This window comes from Uloborus diversus, chromosome 10 (assembly GCF_026930045.1).
Source record: "Uloborus diversus isolate 005 chromosome 10, Udiv.v.3.1, whole genome shotgun sequence".
Classification (NCBI taxonomy): Eukaryota; Metazoa; Arthropoda; class Arachnida; order Araneae; family Uloboridae; genus Uloborus; species Uloborus diversus.
Window position 1 is genome coordinate 49,212,363 of NC_072740.1, and position 20,562 is coordinate 49,232,924.

The window sequence follows — 20,562 nt, forward strand, 5'->3', positions numbered from 1 at the left end:
TTAATAACTTTGAAAATTTTACTGATATCAGATTGATTACCCTACTCCATAGATTGCAAAAACATTTAACTTTTAATTTTTCAATTAATAGTTAATAAGATACAAGCCTTCAAAAGTGCAACATTTAGCATTTATAAGAATGCTGTTCAATTTGACCGATTTTCAATCGCATGTAACTATTTAAATAAAAAAAAATTTAAGCAAAAATATTTTAGACATTTTTATGTAGGCATAAAAGGAACCTGTATACCAAATTTCAGAAAAATCTGTAACCATGCGGCCACCACTTCTTCGAGAATTTTGCTCATTTCGCATGGAATGACCAATCTTTCAAATCTAAAGTCTAATTCTTGTTGCACTCGCTGTAATATGCAACAATCAATGGCCCCTCGTTTTCCAAAAATAAGAGGGTACCTCTATTATCGGACAAACTTTTTTTTTACGGAGTTGTATCAAATATTTTGTGTTTGTGCGCCATATGCCCCCTGACTTACGCCAAAAAGACATAACCGCATTTTTTTTAACCATGATGTATTACAGAAGATAAAACAAGAACTAACCTTTAGACGAATATCTGCTGCATTAGAATTGAGAGAAAACTTGTGCAGTTTCTCTCAATAATAAAATCAAAGTAGTTGCTGTATTGGTACAATGCTTCAATAAGCCTTCGGAACCCCGGAGGAAATAGTGATAAACCCTGTATATTTTACTGGGCCTATGTTAGACCCTAAAAATTTTGCTTAAACGTAGCGGGAATACCGTTGCTGGTTGCAGGTATATCAATTAAACACTATACTTTGATTGTAATGTTACCAAGAGACTTATCTTTTTTCTTTAAAAAAACTCTGCTACAAAAAGTATTTAATTTTAATAAAGAAACTAAATTGTTAGTAAATAACAATTTTATTAGTGTTACAATTTTTCAGAAATCATTCAAGCTTCTTCCATTTGCAAAGCCGCTAATGGCTAATTGCATTTTAAACATACTTCCAACGAAGATATAATCTTGGAAACACGACCGCCTTCGATTCAAATCATCTTGTTAAAGAACTCCTACGGAGTTTATGATAATGTTCTCGAGATGAAGGAACACCTAGAGTGAAATAAAACTGTAAAAAATTTGAATTACTAAACAAATTTTGAGTTTAATTAACTGACAAACTGCAGAACAACACTTACGTTGAGTTCATATAGTAGTAAGGTTACTCTTAGAAAATGCTCCACTTTCAGAACAGATTTCACAATTCTCAAAACATTCTTTGTCTTTCTCTCCAGTACTTTCTAAGGTAATTACTTCAAATGCTCCTAAGTCGTTGTTTTCTTCCGTTGTGCCACTATTAGCAGTTCTTAAGGAGAATAAATAGTTCTTAATTCAAAAAAAAAAAACTCTTTTGTCACACGTTTTTTATAGTAAAAATTTTAAGGAACAATTCATTTAATAACGCTTTTTACTTTCAAAAATATATCTATTTAAACCTGCCAACTGTTTTTTCAATAATAGTTTTATTTTAGTATATTATTGATTTACAATATGTGAATTCTCACGTCCATGGTATGTCGCACAACTGGTGTGACGGTTTCTGTTGCTAAATAAATATATACTTTTAATTAAACAAGTTATTTCTTTCACGACTTTCTTAAATACTAATTTTTTAAGGGTATTTCACTTTTTAATATTGTGTTTTATTTCGTTTTAGTTGGACAAGGAATTACGTCACACAATAAATTCTCGTCTCCGTTACCCAAACATAAAATGCGATTTCTCATTAACAGATGGCAGTAATGACATTATATTTTTTTTCCCATGATACCAGAGAGCCCCCTTGTTTATTTTCAGAATTAAAGAAGTTGTGAGATTTGTTGAAAAACAAGAAGATAGATTTTGTTTTGAAAACCAAGTGTGGTTATTGGGGAATCATCACCTCCGTGAACTTGAGTTTCAAGGATGTAAAAAGAAGAAATGCACATGTTTTCGTAGGCTTAACATGTGCAAATTGTACCAACGAAGAAAAATTTCTATTCCTGAAAAATGTATCTATAAAGCCTATATTAATAGAAAACTCCTCACCTCCGTGACTGACCTTATCTAATGTAAGAATAAATGATAGAGGGGAAATACATTAGTTTTAGACAGACTATCAGAATTATAAATAACCAGTACATTCTCAAATTTAGTAATTTGGAAGGATTAATACTATACTATTTTTAACACAAATTTAAACTAAAAGTATGACTAAAATTTAAGACGTACAACTAAGAGAATATTAATCAATATTAGATTTACACTAATATTTACAATAGCTCATTGTTTGCACAATTAACATAATTACTTCTCTGAAAATATAGGCCAATTTAATATCAAACAGTAAAAGGTTTTTTTTTATTTTTTCCGTGAACAAGGCATTTTTTTTAAATTTATGAATAAGATAATTGGAACTTAGCTGAACCATACTGTTTATTCTTACTATTATTACTAGTAGATAACACTCACGTAAAAATGCAAAAAAGGGAAAAAAATGAAAAAAAAATTCGTTCATAAGTTACACGAATGAACCAAACCATGAATGTTACTCTGGAAATTTATTGTAAAAATAAATGTTTCACATATAGCTTTAGCAGGTTTTTTATATTTGTTTTCCAGTTTCACATTAAACTAGCCGCAAACGATCGATTTTTTTAAATGCAATATTGACAACATAAAAGTAACTTATGTGGTTCAGATTGGTTCAAATCTGGAAAATGTTTAAAAAACTATGTCCCTAAAATAAGCTAGTCAAATGGTGGTCCAAGTGAAATACAGCGGCAAAGAGGACATATTTACTCATTTTTAGTGCCACCTTTTTGATGGGAAAAAGTATGTAGTAACACATCTAGAAGATCAAATTCATATGATAATTCAAGCAATTTTCAAAAAATCTGATATTTTAACATCTTTTAAGTGGAAGGAGACAAAATGCAATCGTTTATTTCATTTACTTATTTACTAATTTATAAAATAACTTGCATATCTATACTATTAATATAAAGCAGTAGAGATTGAACGTGCTAATTTCAGAGACTACTGGTTCGAATTGAAAAAAATGCTTTTTCTGTTGAATAGTCCATTTATTGAGGAAGGCTATACGCTATATAACATCACACTATGACTAATAGGAGTGTAACAGCAATAAAAAATGTTATGAAAACCAGAAAATTTATACTGTAATATAAAATGCTTGGAACGCAAAATATGCGTAGTCACGGTGGCTCAACCTGAACGTGCGGGCTTCGCGATCCAATGGACGTAGGTTCGAATCAGTCATGAAGCAAATCTCGAGGGAACTTTTCAGAGAAAATCCTAAACGATGCAAAAAATGATTTGTAAAAAAAATATATATCAAGTATCATTCACTTATTTTTCTTATTAATTATTGTTTAACTAATATATAAAGCTGAACAGTTTGTTCGTTTGAACGCGTTAATCTCAGGAACTACTGGTTCGAATTGAAATTTTGTGTTGAATGGTTCATCTATTGATTAAGGCTACAGGCTATGTTTTTTAAATCAGATTGACCGAAATGTTCGTAATTGCAAATTAAATGTTTAACTAATTGTTTAGTTTTATGAATTCCTAATAGATGGCAGGGTAAGTTAACTCTTCGAGAGAGCGCTGGTCGACAGTGTCGATAGCTGCAATAAACCTAGCCGTGCGGCGCATGCGCGTGGTTGGCTACGCTATCGTGGGATTGTTGCGGTCAGCGAACTGATTTTTGAATGCTTTTTTCGATATTCAGGTACATAAATTGGTTTTGTAGGATGTTTGTTATAGTTTTTGTTTTCCTTATTTCTTCAACGTTCGTTTTGTTCTTATAATTGAATACAGTTACTAATCTAAGTAAATAATTTGGTTTGTCGGATTATTCCATTGTGATTGTTCTTAATACCGTTTATTATAGCATGGTTTATGTGACAAAGCACTTTAAATTGCAGGGGGAAAAACCGTTACACTCGCTAAAGGGCAGAGTTACGGTAGCGTGGTTGCTTGGGGCGTTAAGCGATTAACTTTGTAGTTGAAGGATTATTTTGAGTTTAAAAGTTACTGTTACTATTTTATGTGTTTCGGCGAATAGTTTTAAATTCCAAAGAGACTTTAAAAGATCTTTTGAAAAGGTTTGTACTCATTTTAGTTGAAGAAAAATGATTATTTCATATCAGAAGGGGCCGGGGAAGCGGAGGTTTTTTTTTTTTTTGTTTAACGTATCTTCTTAACACAGGCATCGCCGTGCAGGTACTGCTAGTTCATTTATAAAGTAATTCGTTTACATACCCTCAGTTAATAATTCACTTATTAGTTTATTCATCTCTCATTTTCTTGTTCTTTGTATTCAGTGTCTTTCTCATATATTGATTTTTTTTTATTCTTTTGCTTAATGTTTCATAATCGAGTAATTGATTCTCACTTTTAATTACTCACTCATTTGATCTTTTTTTTCCATGTCCGAATAAAAATATTTTATTCGACAATTTTTTTTTTCTTTTTTTTCACTTTGTCTATGAAAAAAAGTTAAACATTTTTAATTTTTTCTACGTACAAATTTACAGCCAAAAAAATGCTTCAATGCAAGTTTTATTACAAAATACATTGATCTTTCTTTTTGAATAGAAGTTTTCAAACGAATTTACAATTTGTTCATTCTAAAAAAGAAAAATGAGTCATCTAAACTACTTTCCCCCGCACCCCCCCCCCCCCCCCGCCTTCCTACTAATAAAAATTCATAAGAGCGAAGTTTTTTTGTAGTTAAAAGACTGTAGCTTATAAATTTCAAGTTAATCCTTGTAAAGAGGTAAACACTAATTATGTTCACACTTTTAAAAGAAAAATTGATTTTTAAAATGTTGGAAACATGAAATTTGTGGATGTTTAAGTCAGTTGGGTGTTATTTATGTGGATGTAAATTAAATTCTAGTTTAATTACCATGAAATAGGTCAATACTTGACCGAAATCCTAATATTAAATTATTTGAAATTTGAGTAGGGAAAGGTTTTCCCCCTAAAAGATTGTGACGATGTAAGGAACGAACACTTTTATGGCAAAAAAAATAAATAAATAAAAAAATAAAAATCTTTAAAATACTTCTGACACTGTTCTTAATGATTCTTATGTAAAACGACCAAATATGACCAATGTTTTCCACCATGACGCCCCATTTTTTGGAAATCGCGCTTCCCTCCTCCCAAATTTCTTTCACTTTTCGACGGTTTCACAGCTATTATTTTTTTTCTTGGCGGGAAATAAAGGATATTAGCCGTGAACACTATTTTTAGAGGCTAAAGAGGTAGGTGCAAAGCTAAAAGGCATGAATATTTTGTGATTCATAAGAGTATTCTCTACTAAAATGTTTTTAAAATCACCAAATCTATTTTTTTTCTAGGGGGTTATTTTTACGATTTTTCACTTTTTTGGAGTAAAACCAGAGTATAGGATTCACTCTTATGAGACCCATGTCAATTTTTTTTTCAAATACTTAAAAATACTCACACACATATTGTAAGCATTGCAAGTAAGAGTCTAAACGCAAATTTTTAGTTAATATGGCTTAACTTTTTCCAAAGGAACAAATTGGAATTTTGTTTTGAAAATTACAATACATAAAAAAAGAGCAATCTTAAAATAAAACTTGCATTAAAACATTTTTACAGCATATATCAAAAAAAAAGGAAAACTTTCAATTTTTCCCATGAGTGAACGATGATTTTTTTTTACGAAGTCTTTTGTATTCTATTGCAAAAAAAATCATATAAATGAGCATATAAAGAAATGAATGAATAAATAAAATGATAATGAAACAATAAAATACTAAATAATTAAATAAATAAGTGAAGAAAAATAAATGTGTGAATAACATAGGGAATGCATAAGAAAAAAAAGATAATGAATGAATAAGTGAATTATGAAATGAAGGAGCGTAAATAAGATATGAATAAAGGAATACGTAAGTAATGTAGTAATATATTGAATGACTAAACGAAATTAACTGTTTCACTTTGCCCCAAATGCTCTCGACTAACTGCAAAACATTTAAAATACAAATAAGCCATATAGTAACAAAATAAATGCTGCACCAATTAGTAGGTATGAATTAATAATTAAAATACTAACAACTAGAACATTATCATTTAATAACAGCAAATATAATTAATTTACAACAAAATATTGAAATGTATACGTATTAAGTTATGAAAATTGCTTGCATTATCATATTCTTTTATTTTTAGAGGCAATTTTTTATTGACTAGAATTGACTACATATGTGACTACCTAGTTAAAATATTACCAGATAGATGGCGCTAAAAACAGAGGAAATATTTTACCATTTCTCTTTGTCTCACACTCCCCTACGTACTATTATATTTCTGGGGCTGCACCGATTCCATTATTTATCACTTCTTCATATAGTGAAAAACAATGGGGCAGTGCATCCCCAGAAATATATACAGGGTGTTTGGATTTAACCAGCAGAACCTCTATTTTCGCAACCGTTAATCCTAGATGCATACCTCCAATTGCAAAAATGATCAAAGTGAGATGCAGAGTAAATATGTTGAAAGATTGAAGCAAAAATAAAAAATGAGTGAAAAAATATGAAATATCTCTTAATATACGGACCCTAGGTCCCCTTGTACTTAGGAAATAATCTCCATTGAAAAATAGTTACAGCCCAAAATGTTTGAAATTCATACGATTAATATTCACAGAGGTATAAAATGCAACAATTCGTGACTTACACCGCTTTAAACTCGCCGTCAATTACATCTTTTGGGAGAAATTATAGCGGTTAAAACAAGGATTTAATATTAAGGTTTTGTAGTGTGTTTTTGCGTATCATGGCATAACATTTGAATTTATTTTTAAAACATGAGGAAAATATAAATACTTTTTTTTTACCTCGACAACCATTCATTCTTCTGAAAGTGCGATAAGTTCCAGTCTCATCTTCGGTATGACCCTTTAATACTTTGAACTCTAATATCTCCTTGAGTTTTGGTCACACAAATGTCAAGTTTTTTGTATTGGTAATATTTTTCAATGGATATTTTTCCCCTAAAAATAAGTTAGGGGACTTAGGGCTCATATAAAAAGTTAAATTTTGTATTTCTTGACTCATTTTTATTTTTGCTTCAAACTTTCACTATCTTAACTCTGCACTTGATTTTGAACATTTTTGAATTGGAAGTATGCATTTAAGACTAACAGTTGCGATCATAGAGGTCTTGCAGGTTAAACTGCAACACCCTATATATTCATTGATACTATATTATAAACATAATTAAATTCATTTTCATCTTTATTATACGTGCGAATATATGTTGAGTAATAACGGAATGTTCTTTACTAAAGATCTAAGAGGACGCTAACTATGCAAAATGCAATGCTACTAATGTTTTATTTTCCTATTAATAACAACGTAAACATTTTTCGTACATGATGCTCATAAGAGATAGTCCTATATTTTTTGGTTTCAAGCTATAAAACGTCTAAAACCCTAGAAAAAAAGGTTATTTTTAATGATTAAAAAAACGTTCTACAAGGAGACCTAACCGTCTCAAATTCAGATCGGGATGAAATTCAGTAGGTTAGTAGTACCCCTTGAGAGTATCCACACAGTAAAGTAATAAAGCGCACTAGCCAGAGCATTCCGAGAAAGCAGACTGAAATGTTACGTGCAGCTTATATAGTAGCAGAGATCTTTGCCAGCAGCAGCTCGGTGGCTATGTGGTCAGTGTACTGGATTCCCCTGAAATCCATCCCGGGTTCAATACAAATACAAATACAAATGTGACGACCAGCAACAGGCACTGGGCCCAGCTAGGCTGGTCCTAGTCAATTAATTAGTCCCCAATGAAGATCAATGGCCCTCTTAAAGCTATCCACTCCCTTGCTCATTACCGCCTCTTCCGGTAAGCTATTCCAAGTGCCCACGACCCTGCTAAAGTAGTAGTTTTTCCTGATTTCCAAGTTAGCCTGAGATTTAAATAGCTTAAAACAATGACCCCTTGTCCTGCTTTCCCCGCAAAAATTTAATCCGTTTACATCTTTCATTTTGATAAATTTAAATAACTGAATCATGTCCCCTCTGACTCTCCTTTGCTCCAGGCTATACATGTTAAGCCTATTAAGTCTGGTATCATAATCTAAATCTGAGAGTCCCCTTACTAATTTAGTTACCCTTCTTTGAACCCTTTCCAATACAAAAATATCTTTCTTCAGATAAGGCGACCAAAACTGAACAGCATACTCCAAATGAGGTCTTACTAAACTCCTATATAAAGGCAGAAGAACTTTCTTAGATTTGTTTGAAATAGATCTATTGATGAACCCAAGCATTTTGTTGGCTTTGTTACTAGCAATACTGCACTGTTGACTAAACTTGAAGTCCTGATTTATAAAGACACCCAGATCCATAACATTATCTGCCTAATTTATGACTGAACCCTGTAAACGATATCTCATACGCTTATTTCCAAGACCTAAGTGTAGCACTTGACATTTCCCTACATTAACTGCCATACCCCATTTATCTGCCCACTTAGTAATATGATCTAAATCCTCTTGCAGCTGTTTTACTTGTTCTTCATTTTCGACAATCCCCATAACTTTTACATCGTCAGCAAAACAATTCATGCTTCCAGAAATATTTTCATTGATGTCATTCATAAATATAATAAACAAAAGAGGCCCTAAAACTGATCCCTGAGGAACCCCACTTAAAACATCACTCCAATTAGAATGATTTCCTCTCACAACTACTCTTTGCTTCCTACCAGTAAGCCAATTTCTAACCCAAAGTAAAGTTTTTCCTCCTATTCCAATGTCAGCTAACTTGCTGAGAAGAGCAACATGCGGTACCTTGTCAAAAGCTTTTTGAAAATCAATATAAACAACATCCACACATTTTTTGTTATCTAAAGCTGAGGTAACCTTGTCGTAGAAATGCAATAAATTAGTAGTACAGGATTTACCTTTCCTGAAACCATACTGCAAACTAGTCAACAGACTATTAGTCTCTAAGAACATCATGATCTTAATTTTGATCAAAGTTTCGAAAATCTTACAAATCACCGAAGTCAAACTTACAGGTCTATAATTCCCAGCAATACCTTTAGACCCCTTCTTGAAGAGTGGCGTTATGTTAGCCAGCTTCCAGTCCTCTGGCACCGTCCCCGAGTTATAAGAAGCATTGAAAATATTCAAAATAACATCCACTAATTCCTCTGCACATTCAACTAAAATTTTTGGATAAATATTATCTGGTCCCGGAGCTTTAGTTGCTTTAATCTTTTTCAAATGAAATAAAACCTCCTCCCTGGAAAATACAAAATCCTCAAGCTGTATAATAGCTTGTGTCTTGTTAGTGTCAACTGTTGAGATACAGTTATCGTTAAACACACTGGAAAAAAAGTTATTTAGAACATTTGCAATATCCCTACCGTTTTGGATTAAATTTCCATGCTCATCAACCAAAGGCCCAATTTGACTGTTTCGAGCTTTCCCGGAATTAGCGTAAGCAAAAAACCTCTTAGGGTTCCCATCAATGTCATCTGCCAGCCTTTGCTCCAATTCCCTTTTCTGAATCCGTGCCAAATACTTAAAATTTCGCCTTGCCTTACCATACTGGAGCCTCTCCGCACTCTGACCAGTTTCTTTAAACTTACGAAAAGTGGCTTGCTTATAATTAAGAGCTTCTTTAGTCTCCCTGGAGAACCACATGGGCCAAATTTTGGTACTAACACCTTTTCTCCTAAATGGAACATAGTCCCCAACGGTTTTAGCAAGTTTATCCTTAAATTCCGTCCACTGCTGATCTACGTCGCTATTTTCCAACCCTGACGAAAAAACCTCTTTCAAGCTCTGCCTAAGTGCAACAAAATCGGTGTTAAATACCGATAAAAAATACCTCTTTAAGAATTCTTTTTTTCCCCCAAAATATACCTCACGTGTTCAATCGTGCGACGTCTGTTTTTATGGACGGCTAAAGAATCTAATACAGCGTATACAAAATTGTTCATATCTCGTTGAAAATAGAAAAATAAATACCCGTGAACACTGCTTAAAAATATAATCAGTAGTTCATCATCAACTGTTATTGCCAATTTTTAGTAAAATGATTTGGTACGCCTGGTATGCTTCCAAACTTTCTGACAAAAGAGAAATTTTCATGAATATTGATGAAGTATGTTTTCCTATGAATCTTTTACAAAACGTTTGCTCCTGTAAACAATCTTCCTTTTGTGCAAGATGTCAAAACAGTTTTTGTTTTCCATGTTTTAATGATAATTATCATTCTGCTGTGTGCACTACATAAATAATTGATAAATAAATTTTATATTGTTAAATTAAATGCAAAAATTATCCTACCCTAATTTTGTTGCCGAGGTAATTCAAATTATAATCGATTGAATTTGTCTGTATTTTCTCTATAAAAATACATTAGGTATTTAAAAATAAAGTATTATCTTCAATTAAAATTTCAACCGGCTGTAACAGTTGCATTATAAACTTATATTAAAAAAAAAGTTGTGCGAGGGATATCGAACCCGGATCCATAGCACGGGAATGCAGCATGCTGACCACACAGCCACCGAGATGTTACAGGCGAAAAACTCGACTAGGCTTACAGCTAAGTGGTGGGGTGTGTGCTGAGAAAAGTATATAATCTGCGCATAAAACTTTAAAGGCCGTTTTCTCGGAATGTTCTGGCTAGTGCACTTTATTACGTTACTGTGTGGATACTCTCAAGAGGACTACTAGTCTGCTGAATTTCATCTCGATCTGAACTTCAGAGACTGTAAGGTCTCCTTGCTAGAGGCGCTTCTCCCAACTTCTTCCCAACGTTAATGCTTTTAAACTCTGATCCCTAAGAATTACGTCAATGGCAAATATAACACTCCCTTTCCCTTTAAAAAAAAAAAAAAAAAAAAAAAAAAAAAAAAAATGTGATAAAATTCTGAGAAAAACTGGAAAAAAATGGAGGGAAGGATTTTCAAAAAGGGGGACGTGATGGAGGAAAATAGGCATGTCTGTTCGAAATGCCCACTCCCCCCTTTTCAGTTAATCATTCCAACTATTTCCTATGTTTTGCATGATTTGTATTTTAACATTAATGCGTAGTGCTTCCCTGAATTAATTTTTCTATTGCTGTTTATTACGTCAATTCACTAAGAGGAGCTGTTAATGTTCGTGGGACAATACTTGTTTTTGTTGTTTTTTAGTACGCAAGATATTCATATGCTAATTTCATACTAACCCCATACGGTGCGAAGATGAACGTTTACCTTAGTTTTGTATACCAGTCTATTTTGCCGACGAAATAAAAATGATATACTAATTATGTATAATGAAGGAGTCTAAAATACTCAAAAAACGCTTACCTCTTTTTGGACAGCCATACTATTCCCAAAGCAAAAAACATTGCTAAAAAGGCGATAATGGTGGCTAAAACATAATTATGTTCAGAAGCATTATTTAAGGACGGTTTGATCTCATATGCTGTAAAATCTATGCCATCAGTACACCTGCAAAAATATATAATAATTTTTAGCTTGAGAAAAATAATAGAAGACGAAACGTTATTTCAAAGTGCAAATTGACAGGAAAGAGTACTGCGCATGTTTCAGGGTTAAATTAAACCCCTTTTAATGCAAAAGAAATTTAGACAAACATTTCGACACAAAATTTAAGCAAACTTATGGAGTCTTTTTTTTCATTTTCTAGACAACATCAATATAAATGTTTTCTTTCACAGTAAGAGCGATACTTGAAATTAAAATCACTTTTATACTGGAAACTTGCAATACTGTTTAATGCAATACTCCTTATACTAGGGATATTGGCAATATGTAAACTTCTAAGGAAAATGTGCACATGCAGTATTCAATTCCAACATTTTGTTATGGGGGGGGGGTCTTCTTCAGACGAAAATAAACATGAAATTTAATAATTTTGAATAATAACCTTTTAAACTTGGTATTTTTAATTAGCATTAAAATATAGCAAATTTTGATAATTAAAAATACATGATAAATAAATTCATATCAAATTTAAAGTATTTGGTCCAGATATTGAGCAAATTAAGAAGGTTCTTTATGTTGCTACTCTCACTTAAATCTTAACTTCAGCATTTTTTGTTCGTTTCTTATAGTGACAAAAAAAAAAAAAAATCAAAATAAAATTCATAAAAATAAATACTGCTATTTTAAAACGTTGAAATTATCTGAAAGCAAATTGATCTGCAAAAGGACAGTATATTGTTCAGTTTGACCGTATATTGTTTCATTCTAATTAGATTAGACAAAAATGATAATTACTAAACCGTAGTATTACGTAAGAAATTATTACAACGTGGTAAGGCAAATATCATGTCTTTGAAACCTTACTCTTAGCTTTCATTATTTCATGCACATGTCCTAAAAGTTGTACGTTAAAAATAATCCTAGTTTTGTAAATATATTCTGTAATATTTATCAGAATGCAGTTAATTTCAGTATTTGGATGATTTGATCACTCTGTTTTCGTTTGTCAAAAAAGGAATACTTTAATAAAGTTTCTGAAGAGAGTTAATTTTGATACAAATACGGTCTCTCAAAGCTTTGTTTGAAATTAAAAAATAAAAGAAATCCTATCAGATGCGATTTTTTGTTCCTTAAAAAAAGCTTACGTTTTCTGAAGATTAAACTTTTGCCCCTCGGGGAGAAAAATGGTTAGCAAATGAACGGAACATTATATTTTTCTCTAAACATTAATCAGCATATTATACAAAGTTTAATACATATATAAAGAAAAATGTCAATTATTTTATATTTTGTTTTAATCTTATCACATAAAGGAAGGTTATTTACTTTATTTGAATTTAAAAAATAAAAACTCCTGTAATGTTACAAATATTAAAATTTACACTACTTTTGAACTCTTATTCACATTTTATGAGGATATTTTAGATGAAAACAGTTTCGAAATAAACTAAATTCTACGCATATGGTGTCTGTTTTTACACAGGCAAAAAGAATGAAGATTTTTGCCTCATCATTTTTCACAGTAACTAGAATAAAGCGATAATTGAGAAAAACATCACAGAAGATGCAAGCAAATAAAAGCTATACAATTTATTTTTTTCATTGGGATTAATGGCATATAACATTGTTGAGTACAATTTATATTTGATCGTTCTTGTACAAAAAAACAGGTTAATATTTTCACTGTGACGGCTAACTTGAAACGGTGTATCTCTTTCTCCGTACACTGGTGCATCAAAGAGAGGTTTGGTAATACGAAGTCGAATTATTATCCCGAGTGAGTAATGATAGTCAATATATGTACATAAACATAGGGTTGGCAATATGGTTTCAAAAACATAAATAAATTTAAAAAAAAATGATTGGTTGGGTAATTAACATCCAACTTCTCTCATTGCTGCACCTCCGAAGCACTATGTGCAATGACCCTATAGAGACGTTGAAACCGTAAACTTTCCAATAAATGACAGAACAGAATAACAGAAAAATCAATCCCAAACTAATGTTCTTAACCGAATCTTCATCAGAAAGAATTTGGTTGTTTTGCCATTCTTTCCATCTGTAAGCTATCAGGTTGCTAAGATTCTAAAACGTTTCCAATTCCAGGTGGTGTTCTCTCCTATTAATAAACTTTCATTCTCTTCTCTTAAAGATCCTATTCACCCTCTTAATTGTTGTAGAATTTATAGAATTAATTGTAGTTGTAAACTTGCCTATATTGGACAAACTCGGCGTGCTTTATAAATTCGCTTGAAAGAGCATCAAAATTATGTGAAAAAACAACAATTAAATAAGTCTAGTATTGCTCAACACTGTTGGGAACCGAATCACTCTTTTGATTTTAACTCTTATCAGATTATCCAAGAATGCCCCAATTAATCAGATCTTGACTGTTGGGAATCCTTTCATATTTTGAGGAATAGTTCTAACTTAGTTAACGATCTTAGTGCAGTTCCATATTTTTCTAACATTTGGCTCCCATATCTTTAATACTGTCCTTTCCCCATCCCCCCCTTTTTTCTCTATCTTCCTTTGTTTATTTTTACCTTTTTGTCTTGATTGACAACCCCCCCCCCCAATTTTCTTCTATTTATCTTTATTTTCCTTTTTCCGAATATTTTTTGTTTCTGTTTATTTTATTTCATGGTTTTCCTTTCTTGCTGTTCACGGTTACTGACGATTTCTTTTCTTTTTGTTCAAGCTTCGGCTTAATCTTTGTCCAATTGAATTCTTTCTTTCTGGGTTCGTACCTAAGAGAAAGCTATTGGCCTTTGCTTGCATTCCTATTGGTTCCTGATCGGTTTATAACGTTGTCATTGGTGTTTGGCTAATCCGCTGTTTTTATCTTTTAAGCTGTATGCTTATCTGCTCTTGGCTTTTGTCGGATGTCTTTTCATCCATAAGCTCATTATTTTTTGCATTGAAAAAGGCGTTCCCTGTAACGCCGAAACACGTGTCTGCTGTAATTTACAAATTTGTGCTTCTACTTACGTTGTTTTGTCTTACTTTATGTGTGGCTTTCTTGAAAACTATGTTATTAGGATGAGACAATTTTAACCTTTTTTTTTATTTTTTAAATCGAAATCTCTTGTGGTGGGAAAAGTTGTGTATTGCATCAAATGTTCATGTAAACAAGTTTTTGGTAATCAAAATATATTTAGACCCCTCCCCGCCAGGCCATTTAAGTTTCACTAAATAAGTAAATCTAATTTTAGTGTAAATAAATTCTTGCATATTATATTTATTTTTTATTTATACTAAATATGTAGTAATGAATTTAAAAGAATTTAATAAATTAAGTATATGTTTTTTATTACCTATACTGAAAATGTTGCCGAATAAGATTCTGAAGAATATCGTAAGACTTGGACATCGTACGATATTTAAATCCCCCGCTCGACTGGTGAAATTCAGAATATTTGCATAATTTTTATTTACTGTTTAAAGCAAATTTTTACTTTTTTTTTTAATTACAGCCATGCTTATACTTTCTTTTTCTATAAAAACACTACAGAATTCTTTTGAATTAAAAATTACGTTAAAAAAAAATAAAGCACCAGAGCAATCTACGTCGCAATTTTATAACAGCTCTTATTTTCCCTAAATTAGGGGAAAATAACTTAGAAGTATAAATTTTAAGTATAAAGCCATCTCGACTTGTTGATCCACAAACAAATGAATATTCTTTTGTCACTACCTAACTGCTCTTTCGACCGCTTGCGTATATCATGGTAAATTCTACAACTAACTTTCAATAATGTCACCATATTTAGCATGTTTCTCAAGTTTCGCATCGGGTACATGTTTGGGCAGTAGATGGTCCGTAAGGACAGAAATCTGCCAACTTATCTCTGTATAGTCGTTTGCTTGAAAGTTGAGAGGTGAAATGACAAAATCACGAGCAGTTTTATTAGTTCAAATTTCGGGCCATTAGAGCCATTCCACGAAACGGTCAACCGCTTGTCGCGCATGTGGTCATTCATATTCTATACAGTTAAAATGCTATACTATTAAAATTTGTTCACGCTTGTGCGTCTGTGTAAGAAGCTCGATCTTCTCGGGAATCGCTGCGAGTCGAGAGCCGAACGAGGTACCGATCGATTTGAAATTTTCCAAAGAAAACAATACGACCAATATCGTCACTGCGCGACTTTTATCAAAATGACATATTAATTGAAATGACAACTGAAACGTTCTCGGGAATTTTTATTTCTTACCTGTTGCCATTTAACATATGGGTTAGAAAATAAAATAGTAATAATAGTTTTAAGAGCGCAGCTTTTTGGCTGCTATCCAAATCTTAAAACAACTTTTTAGTTCCTTTTAAAAATAATTTTATTTTAAATTAGCTTCATTTCTCTCTTATTCTAATATATAAATCCTGAAACTACTTTTTAAATCAATTTTTCCGTTTAGAGATATTTTTAAACTAGAGTCGTTTCTCTTTGATTCTAAGCAGTGATTTTAATTTCTTCTTTCTGTTGCCATTTTACACATGTGTTAACAAATAATATTTTAAAAAAATTTAGAAGGACTGACGTCATCAAAAGAACCAATCGGACCAACCGGTTACTCTTTTCGAGCATAAGCTTTATTTATCGTCTGCCTTTTTTATAGCTAACGTGCTTAACTCTTTCAGCATATAATACATATTTTTCCATAGTTATTTTAATTTATTGTAGTGTACATTTTTACCATGACTAGCCTCATATCTTGGTAAACTTAGAATCTGCGAATAATTATGTTTATTTTATTGGACTTAGTTCCATCAAATGGCTGAGTTTTTGAATTACAACTCTTTTTCCCTCCAGTTTTTACTTTAGAAATACATTTTGTATAGTTAAAAAGAACACGTTAAATTAAGGTTGCTAAGATTTCTTTAAATAAAACCGAGTTCCAGAACAAAAGTTTGATTTTGACCATTTAAACTAAAGCTTAGTAATCAACCAAGCAATGTGTCATTTGATGGTAAAAAAGTAAATTTTTATTGTTCATAAATATTTCAGATATACCGTAAACTGGGGCTAATTAGACAAGAAATTTCATATTTTTTGCGAGTTTCATACTGATTTGTTGATTAAACCCATAATTTGCACTGATAACTTTCTTTTTACCACTTTTCAGACGTTCTGCTAAAACCTCAAGCATTTTTTAAACAAATACAATTTATATTTTCTAGCCTATTTTAAAAAATTGGGTTCATGTAAAACCCGGACTGGAGCTACTTGGCCCAACTCAGCAAATGCATTAGAAAATGCTGTAAATACAGGTGGTTGGATCAAGAACCAATGATTTTGAAATAAAACTCAAAACTTACATTCTGGTGAGCAAACTATTTATAAAAATTAATATAAAAACTAGAGCTAAAACCAATTGAAATGTTCATTATTTAAACACTATGAAATCGCCCGTCAAGGTATGATGGGTGAAAATTGCTTCTATATTTGAACGAAGCAATTGCCTGTTTGGCGATATTTTGATAGTTGAAATTTTAACCCTTAACACCAGTAGATAGCGTTCATTGCTGACCACTTTTCATTTCTTCATTCTCCTAAAATGTGTCTTATCTGTGAAACAGTTAAGCTACAGGATCCAGTTTAACCTTGTCAAAATAAAAGGATCCCTTTCATGTCAAACATTACCAAAAAATATTTTTTGATTATCATGTCTTGGAGCGAGTTTCATTGTTGATGACGTCAGGAGCGTTACTCGATCATTCGCTAGTATATGAGGACTAGAAAATCGCCCGTCAAAATATGACTGGAGAAAATTACCTCTACATTCGAGCGAAGCAATTGCCTGTTTGGTTATATTTTGATATTTGAAAATTTAACCCCACCTCCAGTAGATTAACCCTTAACTCCAGTAGACAACGTTCATTTTTGACCACGTTTTCGTTTCTTCATTCCCCTGAAATGACGCAATCTTACCAGTAAAATAGTTAAGTTACTGGATCCAGTTCAGCCTTGTCACAATAAAGCCTTTCCCTGCATTTTTAACATTACCAAAACATATTATAAAATTATCATGCCGCGGCGTGATTTTAATTGTTCATGACGATAGGAGCAATGCTAAATCATTGACAATAATATATATGAGGATTAGAAAGAATGAAAACGGATCTCTTTAATCTCTTGGATGGATTCATTCTCTGATATCATTTGATGCTTGCTCTTCTTCGCTACTAAATACACTGTCGCAAAAAAAAAAAAAAGTAACACCTAGAATTAGGGCCACAATCATGAAACTCGGCTCAAAAGCAATTTTGGTAGCCGATATGCGTATGATTAAAATTTCAGCGCCAATGAAACAAGGCTAAGCGCGCTATGAGCATGTGAGGTTCATAGGTGGGAGAGTTTAAAAGCATGAATACTTGTGCCGTAGGGCTATTCAATCGAATTTGACTTCGGTAGACTTTATTATGACTTAAGATGCCTCTAAGACTTAACCGGCGGCAGTAGGAACAGCTGACGGAGTTTGACAGGTGCCGTATAATAGGCCTCAGAGAAGCAGGTTGGTCAAACAGGAGTATCGGCCGCCACCTCGGTCGGAGTGATATGGTAATTGCTCGGTGTTGGCAACAGTCGATCACGGAAGGGAGAGTCGACCGTTGCGGATGGTCAGGGCGTCTCAGGAACACAAATGAACGCGAGAATAGCGCAATCAGAAGAGCGGCCACGTCGGCACCGACAACATCGCTAGCATCGATTCAACGCCACTTACCTCCTTTCAGGCATCCAGTGGTATCAAGGGAAACCATTAGGAGACGACTGGCCGACGTTGGCTTAAGGAACCGACGTCCATTAAGACGCTTGCCACTCATCCCACATCACAGGCAGTGTCGACTGGATTTTTGCCAACCTCGGGCAGCTTGGAGTATAACAGACTGGATGCGTGTGAGTTTCAGCGATGAATCCCGATTCAATCTCGGTGCTAATGATCCCAGTACACGCGTGTGGAGGCGCACCGGCCAGCGCTCTGATCCGGCATTTGTTGTCGAGCGGCATACATCCATTTCGTAAGGTGAGACAGTGTAGGGAGCGATTTCTTTTCACACCACTAGATGTTTTCCAAGGCACTTTGACAGCTCGCAGATACGTGGAAAGCATTTTAACGTCGATTGTTCTGCGCATACTATCAAGTCGCCCAGGTGCCATTTATCGGCAGGACACATACTGTCGTCCACATACTGTGCCATTCTCTCAACATTGTCTTCAGGGATATGACGTGCTCCCATAGCCTGCAAGGTCACCAGACTTTTCGCCAAAAGAACATTTCCAGAACGTGCTGGGAAGGCAACTGCAGCCATCCCGCATGGCATGATCTTCGCAGGGGTCATAAGTGACCTAATTGACTTGATGGCACGTCGTGTTTCGGCTTGTATAGCTGCCAGAGGTGGCTTGACTACTTACTAATTTGTAACCATTTGCATGCTGTAACTGCTTAAAATTATCTTTTATTCTGAATTTTTAATCATCTTATCTCCTTATACACTACATGCCTGTCAAGTTACGTCAGTGTAGATCAATTTCTTCTGTGTGCATATATTTTTTTGCGACAGAGTACTACAGAATATCCAGGGTTGTTTTAAGAACGATATTTTAAATTTCCTTTTTAGAGTTTATATAATTATGTCAAAATGGGCTAATGCCACTCTCCGAGACATTTCCCATGAGTGAATTGAATCTAGACAATTTTAAATTTCCTCCAAAAAATCCGCATATTTCCTGACTTCCAGGGGTTTCCTTTTACTTTCGGACCCTTTTTATCCCTAGATCTGCAATTAAATGGGTATAAGTAACTAACCTCTAAACTTTAAAATATTACAAACATAATTTAGTGATGAAATGTGGTCGGGAGCTACTTGAATCCGGCTTCAAGTAACCTCATTTTAAGTCAACCAGTGCACGTTTACTAACTTACTTTTATTACTGTGTTAATTACATAGCTATATACCTTAAAACACTTATTTATTTAGGAAATAGAATGCAAACAAAAATCTTTACCTTGATGATGACCCTTCCAGGAACTTACATGTGGAAGTTTGCAGACACTAAAAACAACTGTTTAAACAATTTGCAATCATAACTTGAATCGGAAAAACGCGGAAATAGCAGAAACCTTGTTTCATGTCCCAGCCTCTGCCTAGTACTACTACCTGTCAGGGAGAATCTCAAATAAGTCTATATAGAGTTTTATAGGACCAGGACGGATTTTAAACTTTTTTTTCTCCGTGGTTCATATAGCCCCGGAGGCTCAAATACGGTAGTATATCGGATACAGTTCAGTTTAACGTGAGCACAGATTATAGCTGATAATGCATATATTTTTATCTTTTGTGGTTATTGAAAATACTCATAACCTGTATCATTGATAACTGTTATTAATGTTTATGAGATTTTTGCCAAAAATATGTTTTACTGATGTTTTGCAAATCCTGCATTACGTGCATTTATTTATTCCTCAACGTTATCCCTCACGTTAGAAACTGATGACAGAATACTTCAAAAAATCAACTGGACATCTTTCATGTTTTAGGTTTCCCAAACACTGTGCTATGCAACTAGTATTTCACTAAAAAGTGATAATTTTAAAGGGTAATGACTAATTTTTTTGCTTAAACTATCACACAAACTTATAATTTGTTATGCCAAAAAAACTGCTCATAAAAATTTTGAAGTATTTTTAATGACATATATGAGGCGTCATGTGCGGGACAAAATGAACGTTTCCGGTGGAATGGCCCATTAGGATTGTTTTGTAGACTAATTTCTTCATAGAGGATAGTATTCGTTAATCTTGGCAATCGGCATGTCAAGGCAACTGCCAAAAAGAGGTAGCTGTAGCATATATGTCGAAACTTCGGAGGTCTTGCGGTAGATTTAAATAGATTTCAATTTCCAAAAGAAAAACACATTCGATGCCAATACACAACATCTCCGACCACATTCGATTTTTTTAAATAATTAAAATGGATTTGCCCTATCCTTAACCTGCTTAGGTAAACTCGC

At 33.1% G+C, this 20,562-nt stretch overlaps 1 protein-coding gene across 1 annotated transcript in view; it reads right to left on the reverse strand.

Moving 5' to 3' along the window:
• Positions 1–1,034: 1,034 nt before the first annotated feature.
• The window catches only part of LOC129230996 (very low-density lipoprotein receptor-like), a 51,762-nt gene continuing 32,234 nt past the window's right edge, over positions 1,035–20,562 (reverse strand). Inside the window, exons 10-12 of the mRNA XM_054865240.1 lie at positions 11,411–11,554; positions 1,207–1,346; positions 1,035–1,093 (exon numbers count right to left, since the gene is read on the reverse strand). Coding sequence (XP_054721215.1) covers positions 1,035–1,093; positions 1,207–1,346; positions 11,411–11,554 — 343 coding nt within the window. The remainder of the gene's footprint in view (positions 1,094–1,206; positions 1,347–11,410; positions 11,555–20,562) is intronic.